Consider the following 14,877-nt stretch of genomic DNA (forward strand, 5'->3'; position numbering starts at 1 on the left):
AAAACAAGTCGATGTTTTAATGAAGTTTTAATCTCCTACATCATTTGGTTTTGCACAATGTCTCCAGTTTTAGTCTGTCAAATCTTGTTTTAGTGTCACATAAGCCTTATAATACAAAGTGTAGCTTGAACAGACAAGTATGCAAGAAATGACAAGCCCCCTGCAGCCATCCTGTCATCCAACAGAGGACATTCGGCATCATCTATAACCCTGGTGTGAATGTTTAAATGCCAAACACCCACTCATTACATCTAGTTGAGCTGATTTCCAGTGATATTACACATACAGGTGTTGGGGAGGACTACTGTATATGTGTAAAAAAAAAGCCGTATGAAGCTATTTCTGGCTCCGGAGAGCTGCGTGAAATCTGATCAATTGCCTTGTCGGTTGGAGCTGAAGACTACGAGTTTGAAAATCTGAAGGTGTGGAGTTAGAAAGACGTGAGAGAAGCACATTTTGCTTGTCAAGTTGTCAAATATTAAGATGAATGTGTGTTATATCGCTCAACTGCTTCGAACACTTTGTACACTAAAAGGAAGATCTTCAACGTGCACTGTGTCAGTTACAAGAGAGCAAACATCCTTATATCAAATCACATTAGCAGGGAAGGACAAACTTTTTTGCGTTCATAACATTTATTTAACTTAAAGGGAGAGGTTGGCAGAAGAGTTATTAGTTTGGGCTGCAAGCCTTTTTTTTTTTTTTTAGTCAAAGGAAAGAATTAACGGAAAACCAGGAACCGAATCATTTCTCGCTTTACAAAAGCACTCGCTCATCTCCTCCTCCATCGCCCTCCGTGGCTGCTCATCCACTCAGAAAACACGTAAAAACAGCATTTACAATATTCATATATACAAATATATAATGTTTACGCACTCACTCGGACACACAGACACGTACAGTCAAGAAAAAAAAAACAAATCAACTGTGACACCAAGTTCACTCCTGTAAATTCTTAGTGTGCTGACCTTTTTCACCTCCACGAATAACTGAAAGGATTCTCCTCACTTCACTGCATCAACTCCGCCGTCATGAGTTTTGTATCATCTCATTGAGCTACTTTATTAGCCAGTACTTTTTCTATCATGACAATTTGCTCTGTAATTAACAAACTGTGTGTGTGTCAGATTGCTTTTTACTCTCTCAAGTTGCTCATGTCGATGCGAAAATCTCCCAAACTGGCCCTTCATTCATGTTTCTACAGCTTTGTGAGGAAAAGACACAACAAGTGGTTAAACGCCAGCACACGCTCCAATCTTTAGGACAAGCTCCGTCTACAAATGACTTCACAGTGCAATGGCTGGTTTTTGTTAAGACATGTATATAAAAAAATGCATCCATCTGTGCTATTTCTATCCGTCCATCTGTTTAGTCGCAAATTCTAGGAGTTCAATTCAGGAGGAAACTGTAAACAGGAACATAATTCGATTACATTTTTTCACTCCCCAACATCGTACATGACTGATCCGCTACTCTTTGGCCTTTTTAGAGTAAGAAAAAGCTGCTATAGCAACAACTACGCTATCTCATACATACCCCTCCCTCTCTTCCACAACGTGTCTCCCTCTCTCTCTCTCAATCAAAGGAATAAACCTTCAAGAGGAATGTGAAAAACCAAAACAGAATTAGTCACTGCCCCGAATTATCCTCCACCCACCTCTTTTCTGCACCAAAAATCTTTACATAGCTCACCCCGATCACTTAATACTGTCTCTGAACCCAACAGTTAGTTTTCTGTGTGCATATATCTACAAGTGCATGTAGAGAGGGAGGGCCAACATGACTTATTTTGGGATTTTCGCACAACTACTTTCCAGTGTTTCTTGCATAAACAAAATCAACGAAGCAGGTGTGTGGGGCTGAGAATCCTCAAATATAATATTTATATAATATATATCCTGTATGTCTTGTTTTGGGATTGAACACAATGCTACGCTCTCTCCCAAGTTAGTACCTGCTAGGAAATGTAAAATAATGAGTGTGTGTCTGTGGCTTGAGTTTAGTGTGTGTTTTTTTGCGCTCCTCCCTCCCCGCTTATCGATCCACTCGTCTATCCATCTATCCCTCCCGTCTGGTCTCCATCACACACTCAGCAGCCAGAAGAAGAAGAAGATGGCCACGAACAGGAAGAGGGAGTCTTGCCAGTTGTTATTGCCGTTGTTGAGGTTAGCGGTGCCTTGTTGATCACCTGGTCCATACTGGTCTGACATTGGGGAGAGATGGGTGGGAGAAGGTTAATACTAGGGCTGTCAATTCATTTAAAATATTTAATTGCAATTAATCGCATGATTTTTCATAGTTAATTGCGATTAATTACAAATTAATCACATTTTTTCTGTTCTTATAGGGAGATTTGTCAAGTAATACTCTTATCAACATGGGAGTGGGCAAATATGCTTTTTTATGCAAATGTATGTATATATTTATCATTAGAAATCAATTATCACAAAAGAATAATTTAATCATTACAAAAGCAGCAAGGATGTATCACTTTAACTGATCATTATCAGCTATTTGGACCCTTCAAATTGATTTTACTTGGAAAGAAAGATGTTTGTGTCTTCGTGCATTTACCTGCTCTGTGAAAGGGGTCGTTGGCGTTGAAAACTGTGGTGAAGAAGCCGAAGGGGAAAGCACCGATGCCGAAAGACATGTGAAAGCCGGTGTCCCCGAAACCCTGAAACATCTGACAGAAAAAAAAAAAACAGTTTAAAAAAATAAGACAAACATAAAAAGAGAATATCAAAATTGGGATCTTAATCAGTGGGTGAAAAAAAATGACTCACGCCGCCTCGACTCTCTGGCTCTGTTCTCTGTCCCTGAGGCCGAGGTGGAGTTTTCAACCTGAACAACCACAGAAGAAAAACATCAAATCATACGTGATCATGAGGCGATAACAGAAAATACACGCACGCACGCACGCACGCACGCACGCACGCACGCACGCACGCACGCACGCACGCACGCACGCACGCACGCACGCACGCACGCACGCACGCACGCACGCACGCACGCACACACACACACGGAGATGCAGACTCTCGGTGTACCTGGGGTCCTCTTGGCTGGAGCTCCCTCTGCCGTACAGTGGGATGACTTTCTCTCTGCTGATGCCTGCTTTACATACAGGACACTGCTGCCTGCTGGGCCGCGTCTCCAGCCACTGAGAGGAGCAACAGAGGAAGAAAGATTGACAACATAGATCAGATAAAAACACCTTTCTACTGTCTAAATGCTGGGTTCAGTGCCAAAGTCTAAGAAAAGCTTGTGTCCAGCGGCACATTCACAACAAAAACTTGAAGAGATTAACAGTAAATACATTTCCACAAATGGTTGCAGTCATGTTTAATCTCTACTTGAATCTACTGTATGTAGTGCTTATGCTGCTACACTGAGAGCAGTGTAAGAGTAGAGTAACAGAGAGAAAGCTGCAGTAAACAGAGGCATTAAGTGCATTAGCATGTTTAAGCTGCACTAAGTCAACTGACAGGTGTAGTTTCCATGCTGAGGTTACATCACAACCTTGTGCTGATTACATTTAGGTTAACATGCTGAGCACTGGAGTAAAAAAAAAAAAAAAAGGCCCGACTCAGCGATAGCTCGCTCACACAGGTGTGTTTTCACCTATTGTGTCTGATTAGAGACGTCCTCTGTTGGCCGGTACAGTACAGACCTACTATCCCTTTTACGTTAGGGTTTAGCCATTTTAAAGTTCAGACAGACCACACCGACCGGAAGACGGAGCTTTGCTAAATTCTGGTGCTGTGGTATTGTATAAAACGGGTTGATGGGGCAATGTTTGAATCAATGACTCGGCCACAAACACGCAAGACAGGTACGTTTTGACATATGGAAGTGCCTGAGCTGGTCGGAGCTCGCACAGAAACTGGCAAATTCTTGAATGAATCAGTTTTACAGGCTTCAGTGGAAGTGAGTGAGGTGGATTAAAGGGGACATATCATAGAAAAACTCACTTTTTCAGTGCTTGTGTTCATACATTTGGGTATCCAGAGTCCCTACCAACCCTAAAACTGTGAAGTAAGACAACCCAGTCAGTTTTTTTGTGGGCTGCCCAGATCAGAAAACATGTGATTCAACAAGTCATTCAGATTTGCTACCTCTTCCTATGTCACATACAGGCTCGTTAGAATATATACCTTTGGAAAGGTGCACCATATTTTTCTCACGAGCCAATCAGAGCAGACTGGGCTTTTTCAGAAGGGGGGGCTTAAAGAGACAGGCACTAAAACGGAGCGTTTTAGACAGAGGATGAATACAGGTATATTAAGACAGACAGTATGTGAAAAATAATGTGTTTTTTGAACATTCAAGCATGTAAACATGTTCTAGTAGAAACCCAGAATACAAGTATGAACCTGAAAATGAGCATTATATGTCCCCTTTAATATTCTCATGGGCTGATGCAACTGACTGGGTTAATCCATCAATTGTGTTTTAAATCTAATTTAAGTCAGAAAATAGTAAAACGCCCATCAATTTCCCAGAACCAAGATGTTTTAAAGTTTTTTTTAGGGCCGCGATTAACTATTGTCCATATTGTCATCGATTAATTTAAGCTGCCAATTTGTTTCTCGATTCATTGATTGATTTGTCAGAGAATGGTGAGCCGAACAAAGCCGAAAGTGCCAATTTTGTCCGACCAACAAAAACCCCACAGTCTAAACCAAAAAAAATCCTCACATTTGAGAATCTGGAAACAATAAATGTTTAGCATATCTGTATGGAAAATGCGCCAAACGTTTAATCTGCCATCAAAATAATTGCAGATTAATTTCCTGTCAATCGACTGTCCTGACTGTGATTATAGAACAGCAACCTGCATGGAACCTGTGAATGTGTGGCTAAAGGACGTAAACAACAAATCAGTTGTTGATTTACGTTTTGTCAATCATTTCAGAAGTCTAATCAGTCAGAGTATTGAAAACACCTGTGTGGCTGTTTAACAAGTATCATGACAGAGGAACTACTTACTTGGTGAAGACAGGGCCAGCTGTAGAGACAGAGACAAACAAAACATTAGTTTGCATTCTCACAATAGTCACCAGCTTGCTTCGATAACAGCACCAACATTCCTGGAGCTAATTTATTATATGTATAATATTATGTATAGATTGAATATAAAGTCTGTTTTTGGTAACTGTGTGAATCTTCCCGTGGAGTCCCACCTGGCCAGAAGCACCTGTTCCTAACGAGGGGGCTGATTAAACGTGTCCCTGCTCCCCGTCGTTAGTATTAATTGGCTCCATCTGTTGTCGGCAGTACGGCCGACCTGCTGCTGCATTGTGGGAGTGCAGGATGCAGGTTTGAGGAAATGCCAAATCAGTGAGTACACCTTTATAACTCTGTAACGGCCCATAAATATCTAACTGTACAAAGAAATGTTGAAAGTAGGGCTGTCCTGAATACTATTTTTTTGGACTTCGGTGAGAAATATTCGAAGCTTCGCTGAGTGGCGCGGCGCAGCAGGCTGACAAGTTCTTCTGTCTGTCTGTCTCCATCTCCCCCGTTTCTGTCTGACAATAATAATTAATGTTGAATAATGTTGTGGAATTATTCTTATTTAATGGGCTATTTGGAGATTTATACATTATTATTACATATTGTTATTTGGGTCAGCCCTCGTTTATAGAGTTAATTCATTATTCCTGAACGGTTTTAAAAATAGTGAAAAAAACCTATGAAATACAGTCAACTGCATAAAATTACTACTCCAATTGAAATACAAAAGTTAGAATTTTTTTTTCTTCTAATTTTTATTTGCTTAGGATATCATTAGATAAACTTCAATCCAGTATATGACAAAGGTGGAGTGAAAGGGACTCCGTGTTTGACTTGTGGTTTTTAATTTATTAACCAAACTAATCTGTAAGTCTGAAAGCTCTTTAACGTCACCATAAAGTGCATTTTATTACCCGGCTTTGTTGAATACTCGACTCTGATTGGTCAATTACGGCATTCTACGGTCTGTTATTTCTGTATAGCAGACCGCTGCTATGGATGCAGTTCTGACCTCAGACTCTGGAGGACCATTTTAAATATTGATTTCTTAAGTAAGTAGCCTTGTAATGAGCGGGGCCGCTTTACGTTGGGGTCCTGCATCGCCATGTCTGGGTTTATTTTTATCCCTTACATAAATTAAATGTTTGAATAAATGAGTTTAGTTTTGCCCTAAGACCTCAGTTAATTAGAGTTCAGCCACTACAGAAAGCTTAAAGTTTCCATGAGGTAAGCAGCGCTCGTTTTACAAGATAAGATAACATGTTCCTGTCATGATGGTACGTTTTTTGACTGAGAAGACATGTTTATGCAAAAACAATACAGCCAGTGTGTGTAACAGTACAGTAAGTAGCTGGAAACTATTCTTTTCTCTTCTGTATAAATGCATAATTTCTGACTTTACCGTGTTCTTAAAGCAACAGTGGGTAGAATTGGAGCAAATATAATTAAAAAAATATTTTTACAAAAAAATCACGTGTCCTCCGGTGCTCCTAATGGCATCTGCAAGATTTCACAGACCGGAGAAAAACAACCAGTTAGAGCCGAGCTGGAGTCTTGCCGTCTCAGAGCAGCTGTCAATCACTCGCAAACTCCGATCAAATGGTCAAACTAGGCATCGCTGATCAAATATGAATCAATATTCTGTTACTGTAATGCCTATTTCTCGCCTCAAATGTTTTCAGAAACATCTTGTAGTGTACTGTTCAGCTGTAAAATGAGAACGTTTGTGACCCGGCAGTCATGTTGAGATCAGTTGAGGAAATACAAAGCCCCGCCCACCAGATGGAGCAAACTTTCTAATTTTACAGTTAAACAGTACACTACAAGATGTTTCTGAAAACATTTGAGGCGAGAAATAATCATTACAGTAACAGAATATTGATTCATATTTGATCAGCGCTGCCTAGTTTGACCGTTTGATCAGAGTTGGAGAGTGATTGACAGCTGCCTCCGTTGAATGAAGAGCCAATAGGAACGCTCTCTCTCTGAAATGACCTGTGATTGGTCAAAGTCTCCCGTCAAGGGCTAGATTTTCCAAAGCCTGAAAACAGAGCCATGAGGAGGTGCAGAAGTCTAGTTTTCTCTCAGAACCCTTGAATTACAATATGCTGAAAGGTTATTTTTGCCCAATGATGCTAAAAATAAACTGCCTACTGCGGGTTTAATGTCTCTAAAAAGTGCTTCTGTCAGAGATTCCTTGTGAGATAAACTTCAACAGCAAAGTTAGCTCGGATCATGCAGAGGAACAGGCAGGACTTGTTTTCAACACTTTCAGCACTTCAAAAGCACAAAACATTCAAAACCTCAGTCATTGCCTCAGGTGGACCAAACCAAAACACGAAAACCACAAAACATGCAGGCTTTTTCCTCACACATACGGAGCGTGGCTCGGTGTGTACAGTATTAGTGTAACAGCGGCTATCAGATCGCTGCTGAGAATGACATTCCTGTGGCTACAAACAGCCGAACAAAGCGAGGCCTAAGTTAACACAACAACCCATTCAACAGTGATTCGACATGTGGCCACACGTATAGCCGAGCTCTTGTGACCTGAAAATAACTGCTTAATTTCCAATAAGAGGCTCAGAAACCATTCAGACTGCAGAACTCCATTATGTGACCCCACTAGAGCCATTAAATGGATGCAGAGTCTCATTTTCATAACATCAAATTTAGAATAAGAAGATAAGCCGAGAGTGGATTATTGTCTAGTTACTCCCCTCTGATCTTAATCATGTGTTTACAGACATACACGGCAGTAATGTTTCACTGAACACAATGCTTGGTGGGTGTTTTAGGCAAGACAAAAAGCCTTATCTGAAATGTTAGCAGCAGCAATGGAAGAGTTTGGCTGCGTGGAATTACTGTAGAGCGGCAAAAATGAATTGATTTGTTGTCAACTATTAAATTATTTGCCAACTATTTTGATAATCGATTTGAGTAATTGTTTTTAAGAATTAACAATTCTCTGATTCCAGCTTCTTAAATGTGAATATTTTCTGGTTCCTTTACTCCTCTATGACTGTAAACTGACTTTTTTTTGAGTTGTGGACAAAACAAGACATTTGAGGACGTCATCTTGGGCTTTGGGAAACACCGATCGACATTTTCTGGCATTTTATAGACCAAACAACTAATCATGAAAACAATCGAAGGATGAATAGACAATGAAAATAATCGTTAGTTGCAGCCCTGATCTACTGTCTTAAATTTTTGTGCTGCACCTAATAATTCCTAATTCCCACGTTGACGTCTTCACATGTCTTGTTTTGTTAAAAAAAAATAAAAAGATTAACGGAGCAAAGGAGTCGAAATAGTTAAAAATGCATGTTTTGAGAAACACGGTTTGGTGTATTCAAATTGCGTTTCCATACAACAAGTTAACTTTCAACAACCTGAAACGAATACCTTCCTGTTGATCGACTAATTGATTCAGCTCTAAACTTGACTGAACCTACTGGGGAAAAAAAGAGGCCAAGACTAAACATGAACTATTCCAGGATCACTATGTTTTTAATGAAGGTAATACTGCAACTACAGTATATCCACTTTAATATAACTAACAGTGTAAAATAACGAGTCCATCAATCGGTCAATTGATCAATTAGCCGATCTATAGACAAATAATCGGCTAAACTAAATTTAGATCCGGCTTCTCAATTGTGCAGATTTGCTGCTTTTCTTTATCTTCTGTGATGGTATGATCAATATTTCAAGGTTTCAAAGTGTTGAAACTATTGTCTGACATTTTATAGACTAAACGCTTCAAAAAAATAAAAAAATAAATAATTGGCAGTAGGGGTGTTGTGATACTGTATTGATTCTCGAAAACACTATAAATTTTTCATGGATATATTACATGTTAAGATGAACTCAGGCAATACTTTATTTCATTTGCAAAGAGATGTGCCCTCTCAAAGTAGTGCTACAGTATGATGTTGGATGTTACAGGGACTGTGCTGAAGGCAACTTTTTTAAAGCTCAGATGTTATGCATGTGGTGGTGTGTCTTTATAATATGATAGTTTTCCTAAAATTAGATTTAAAACCGTTGGGAAACACTGATCGACATTTTTCACCATTTTATAGACAAAACAACTAATCGATTAATCAGGAAAATAATCGACAGATTAATCGTCAATGAAATGAATCGTTAGTTGCAGCCCTACTTTCCTTTGATCTAATTTTTCTCGCTCTACTTCCAGCATGAGCTCTCATTCAGTCTTGGTGCATGAGAGCTCACTGCAGCCTGTGTGGCCGGCGTCTTTCACTCAGGGATCATAAAGACGTCACACCTCAAAATATTGAAGTGACGTTAATGTCTTTTACACACAAATCATTTCCTCTAGAATCTCGTGCAGTTTGCTAGTAGGGCGGCTTTCTGAATTTACTTCAAATTTGAATTTGTCACAGTTTCCTGAATAATTTATCTGTCATATTTTGACACAGTTACAGGTAAAAGGCAGGTTGAGTTTCTGATGCTAGAAAAGTGATACTGGCTCAATTCAACGAAGCATTTCTATTGCGCTAACTCTATTTATTTGTGAGCATTTTGGCTACAAATGTAGTTGTTTTGCTGCAGCTGAACTATCGGAGAAATGGTCCAAAGACCAAAGAAATAAATGGTGTCAAAGTAAAATAAAAGCAGGGTTAGACGTTTAACTCACACTGAGGCATCTAAAATACATAATGTAAGCTACGTGACATTGATTTATAATATTTAAATTCTAATAGAAATAAAGACAATTAATAAGCAATTAAGTTGCAATTTTGATTTGAAGTTGCAGCAGGTGATCCAACGTCATCATCACCTTTCATCCTTGCTGGTAGTTTCATCACAGTTTCATCACGTTTCACAGAAGATGAGAGAGACGAAGGGGGACACAGGTAACCTAGCAACTAAGTTACATCAGATCCCCGAACGCAGGAGCTTCGATGCAACTGCTGCACGTGTAACTGTGAGGTGAATTTCTCTGATCAAATATTAAATAAATCAACACTAGATTATTAGACAATATTGAGATAATGAAAAAGGCCTCAGGCTCTGTGGTCTTGTGTACTTTTTAACACAAACATTTATCAAAACACACTTCAAAGCTGAGCAATTCTTCTTTTTCTTCATGCCTAGCATACTGCTCTGCATGTTTAGTACAGAAATGTTGCTTGTATTACTTTAAAAAAGCCAACTTTCTTCTTGTAGATGAGACAGAAACTTGTTAGCATAATAATCAGCTGTCCATCTCTCTTAAAACTGTCTGTCCTCCAGTTCAGTCTTTATTTTAGGTTTGAGAAAAGAGACTTTGGTGTCATGTGCACTGCTGTAAATCAGTTGATCACAGCTTAGTGTCCATTTTTACAAGTTGTTCAGTTAGGCAAAATAAAAGGCCAGTTTTTATGCTTTAAAAAGGTGCAGTGTGTAGGATCTGGCGGATTCTACTAACAGAAACTTCACCCTTGTGCTCAAAGCGCGTAGGAGAACTACGGTGGCCGACGCGAAAACGTGAATGTCCCCATCTAGAGCCAGTGTTTGGTTTGTGCTTTCTGGGCTACTGTGGAAACATGGTGGACTTCGTAAAGAGGACCTGCTCCGTATGTAGATATAAACGGCTCTTTTTAAAGCTAACAAAAACATAATATTCATATTTTCAGGTGATTACACACTAATGGAAACATACTTATTCATATTTTATTCCATTTCTGCCAAGAGATCCCCCGAAATGTTACACACTGTTCCTTTTAATTTTGCAGCCTTACCAGACATTTTAATTATTATTTTCAAATAGAAGACAATAAGTAATTCACATCACTTGCAGGCTGGGCGTGACGCTAATTTCTAAACACACGGGGGGGCTTATGACATTGTCTTGTGGGCCGGATCGGCAGTTTAAAACCCTGGTTCAGGGTCAACCTATGAGACACCTTGTACATGATGGTCTTTTACAGCTCAAAACATTTTGTGGGCTTCATTTGTGTGTTCCCAGTGGAGTAAAATCCTTGACACTGAAAGGGAGATAACATTCGTAGTCACAAAGAGACCACGGTTTACGGACTGCAGGAGCATCCCTACTAACCTACTTCCTTAAACTCTGTCTCTGTTTCCAAAACACAACCACACAGATCATTATCATTTAAAACTCCCAAAACGTACGTCACTAACGGGTGAAGGGAGGTCACGTTTTCTTCTGTGTTATAACTTTTACTACTGCTTACAGTATTATGCCCTTACGGTTTGACCCCAATCCCAATCTCTTGGCTCTAATCTCACATTAGCCTCAACTAGCGAGCGAGCAAGGCCATCAGTCAACACTCATGAATGAGCCTTTAAAACACGTCACTGTGTGCATGTGTGAATGAATGTTCAACACAAAACGGTTTGAAGGTTGAGAGAGCCTTGCGCAAGTCTTGATTTAAAAACCGAGATAGGAGAAGGGACGAGAATCACAGTTAAAATGCAACCAAGGGTGACAAGTCACTTTCACTATTGATTAATCTACTAAACTAATGAGACGTACGGGGCATTTTATGGTTGATAAATAAACTTATCAGTGCTCTCGGGTAGGCAAACTGTTTCTAAATTACCTCAAACATGATGCATCTTTGGCATTCCTTTACTGCAATTACTTATTAGCTGACATATAAACCAATATTATTATAACGGAATTGAGCAAATATTAGCCGATACAGTGATTTATTGGTCAAAAAGTTGCATTTATATCATATCATTTTGATTTATCAGAGATACAGGTAACAGTTTTGAGTGATTAATATGATGCTGGCTTTTATCATCTAAATTGTATTTTACCCCCAGATGTTTCTTGTTTTTATGATCCCTCTGTTGATTGTATTTTATTCTTTGCTGATTTATTGTTTTTTTTTTTCTATTTTGTTGATTTTCTTTTTTTTCTTTTTTTCTGAAAAGCACTTTGTAACCTTGTTTAGAAAAGTGCTATATAAATAAAGTTTATTATATATTTTCATCTCAATGAATTTATAATTTTTTTAGTGTATACTGTCAGAAAATTGTGGAAAAAAATCCATCCCAAATTAACATATTTTAATTACTTGTATTATCCAACCAACTGCCAAAATAACTAAAAATATATTTTTTTCAATTATTTAAAATACAAAAAAGCAGCAAACCCTCGCATTTAAGTAGCTGGAACCAGAATATTTTGTATTTTTGGTGAAAAAACTATTTGATTTTCTGTGTATAATTTGTTTTAGCACCATACTGCACGCCTGCCAGGTGCACCGAGCATGGACCTGATCTCAAAGCTGCAAATGATCACTGAAAGTTAGTGTCACAGAGAGGGTGTTTGTGAGTGAGCAGTTGTGACCTCTGACCTACATCACACCATATGATAATATATGATCAAGCTGAACCACTTAAAACTGCTCACAAGATCAGAGCAGATCACATGTGCAATCTGCAGATATGTTGAGTGACCAGCAGCCTTCATCAGAGACATCAGGACCACAAACACGGTTTTATAAGAGCCATTTTAGGCACAAACATTTTTTTTTCTGGAGCCGCAAAACATTTGAGCATTGTGATGAAGGTAACACAGTTTATAGTCTAAGTATATAGTATATAAGTCTAATGCAGTGAGGGGCCAAAGAGCAAATGTACTACGTGTATTAGGGCCACATTGAGGGAAAAAAATCAGAGATTTCCAGAATAAAGTCATATTAAGAGTAAAAAGTCGTAATATTACGAGAATAAAATCATTACTTTACGAGAAAAAAAGTCGTAATATTCCGAGAATAAAGTTATAACTTTACGAGAAAAAAAGTCGTAATATTATGAGATAAAGTTGTAACTTTACGAGAAAAAAGTCATATTACGGGAATAAAATCATAACTTTACGATAAAAAAGTAGTAATATTACGAGAATAAAGTCGTAACTTTACGATAAAAAAGTAGTAATATTACGAGAATAAAGTCATAACTTTACGAGAAAAAAATCGTAATATTACGAGAATAAAATCATAACTTTACGATAAAAAAGTAGTAATATTACGAGAATAAAGTCATAACTTTACGAGAAAAAAATCGTAATATTACGAGAATAAAATCATAACTTTACGAGAAAAAAAAAGTAGTAATATTACGAGAATAAAGTCATAACTTTACGAGAAAAAAATCGTAATATTACGAGAATAAAATCATAACTTTACGAGAAAAAAAAGTAGTAATATTACGAGAATAAAATCATAACTTTACGAGAAAAAAAAGTCGTAATATTACGAGAAAACAAATTGCAGATATGGTGAGTGACCAGCAGCCTTCATCAGAGACATCATGGACCACACATTTATAATGTTGCAACCAGGCTTCACTCATCATCACTGCAGCTCTGACAACAAAACCAACTTCAGTTATCTAACTAACAAGCCATCTTTGCCGCTGTCATCTGCTGTTTAAAAAAACGCGTTTTTGGGGCGTGATTCTGCCGCGGAATATCAAACTGACGGAGGCCGCGGCAAAACTACACACCGGTCAGAAACATAAACAACCTCCTTCCACACATCAGAAACTACCCCGTCTCGTACCAGAACAAGTGGCCGCACATACTGATGACCGCGTCCCGGGCAGTGTCCAAACAAATGTTGCACTCGAAGGTGGCCCGGTCCCGCTCCCGGTCGCCCTCTGCGCCGCTGCCGCTACTGCCGCCTCCTCCACCGCTGCTGCCGCTGCTGCCGCCCGGCCCGTCGCTGCTCTCCCCGGCCGGGAATCCTCCTCTGCTGGCCGGCCCGCCGTCACTCGAGCACCGGGGATCCGCGGCCGCCATAATAATGTTACTGTTTACGTAGTGAGGAAGGTAAGGAACCCAACCGAACCGCACCGGGCCGACCCGAGCTGTTAGTGAACTGTGTCTGAGTCTGGCGACGACGGGGTGTCACCAGACCGAGAGGCTGCTGCTACATGGAGGTGTTATGGATTATTACGGGCTGCTGCTGCTGTCGCTCCACCTGAATGAAGACTTCCGCTTCCGGGAAAAACACCAGACGAGGGGGCGGGGAGGATATAAACACCCACCACGAATTATATAATAATAATAATAATAATAATAATAATAATAATAATAATAACACAAATTATAATAAGAATAAAATGAACAAAAAACAATGAATACACAAAAAATAAAAAACTATAGTAATAACAACAATACTACTACTACTACTACTACTACTACTACTACTACTAATAATAATAATAATAATAATAATAATAATAATAATTATTATTATTATTATTATTATTATTATTATAATTAATAATAAAAAATATAATAATAATAAAAAAAACTATAGTAATAACATACTACTACTAATAATAATAATAATAAAATAAAGAACAATAAATAAACAAAAAATAAAAAACAAAAAACTATAGTAATAACAACAATAGTACTACTACTACTACTACTACTACTACTAATAATAATAATAATAATAATAATATATAATATTAATAAAAAATCTAATGATAAAATAAGAATAACCATCATGATAAGCATTATAATAATAATGATAAGAATAATAAGAATAATATAGTAATAATAATAATAATAATAATAATTATTATTATTATAATTAATAATAAAAAAATATAATAATAAAAAAAAACTATAGTAATAACATACTAATAATAATAATAATAATAATAAAATAAAGAACAATAAATAAACAAAAAATAAAAAACAAAAAACTATAGTAATAACAACAATAGTACTACTACTACTAATAATAATAATAATAAATAATAATAATAAAAAATCTAATGATAAAATAAGAATAATCATCATGATAAGCATAATAATAATAATGATAAGAATAATATAGTAATAACACTACT

General features: G+C 37.8%; 1 protein-coding gene across 1 annotated transcript; it reads right to left on the reverse strand.

The window, feature by feature from the left end:
• Nucleotides 1-12: 12 nt before the first annotated feature.
• rnf5 (ring finger protein 5) lies at nucleotides 13-14,001 on the reverse strand. Its single transcript, XM_037794078.1, has 6 exons — nucleotides 13,572-14,001; nucleotides 4,993-5,011; nucleotides 3,051-3,163; nucleotides 2,787-2,844; nucleotides 2,575-2,686; nucleotides 13-2,203 (listed from the first exon to the last, which is right to left on the reverse strand). The coding sequence occupies exons 1-6, from the start codon at nucleotides 13,808-13,810 to the stop codon at nucleotides 2,082-2,084; spliced, it is 663 nt and encodes a 220-aa protein (XP_037650006.1). The 5' UTR covers nucleotides 13,811-14,001; the 3' UTR covers nucleotides 13-2,081.
• Nucleotides 14,002-14,877: the final 876 nt, after the last annotated feature.

The sequence above is a fragment of the Sebastes umbrosus genome, chromosome 15 (assembly GCF_015220745.1).
Source record: "Sebastes umbrosus isolate fSebUmb1 chromosome 15, fSebUmb1.pri, whole genome shotgun sequence".
NCBI lineage: Eukaryota > Metazoa > Chordata > Actinopteri > Perciformes > Sebastidae > Sebastes > Sebastes umbrosus.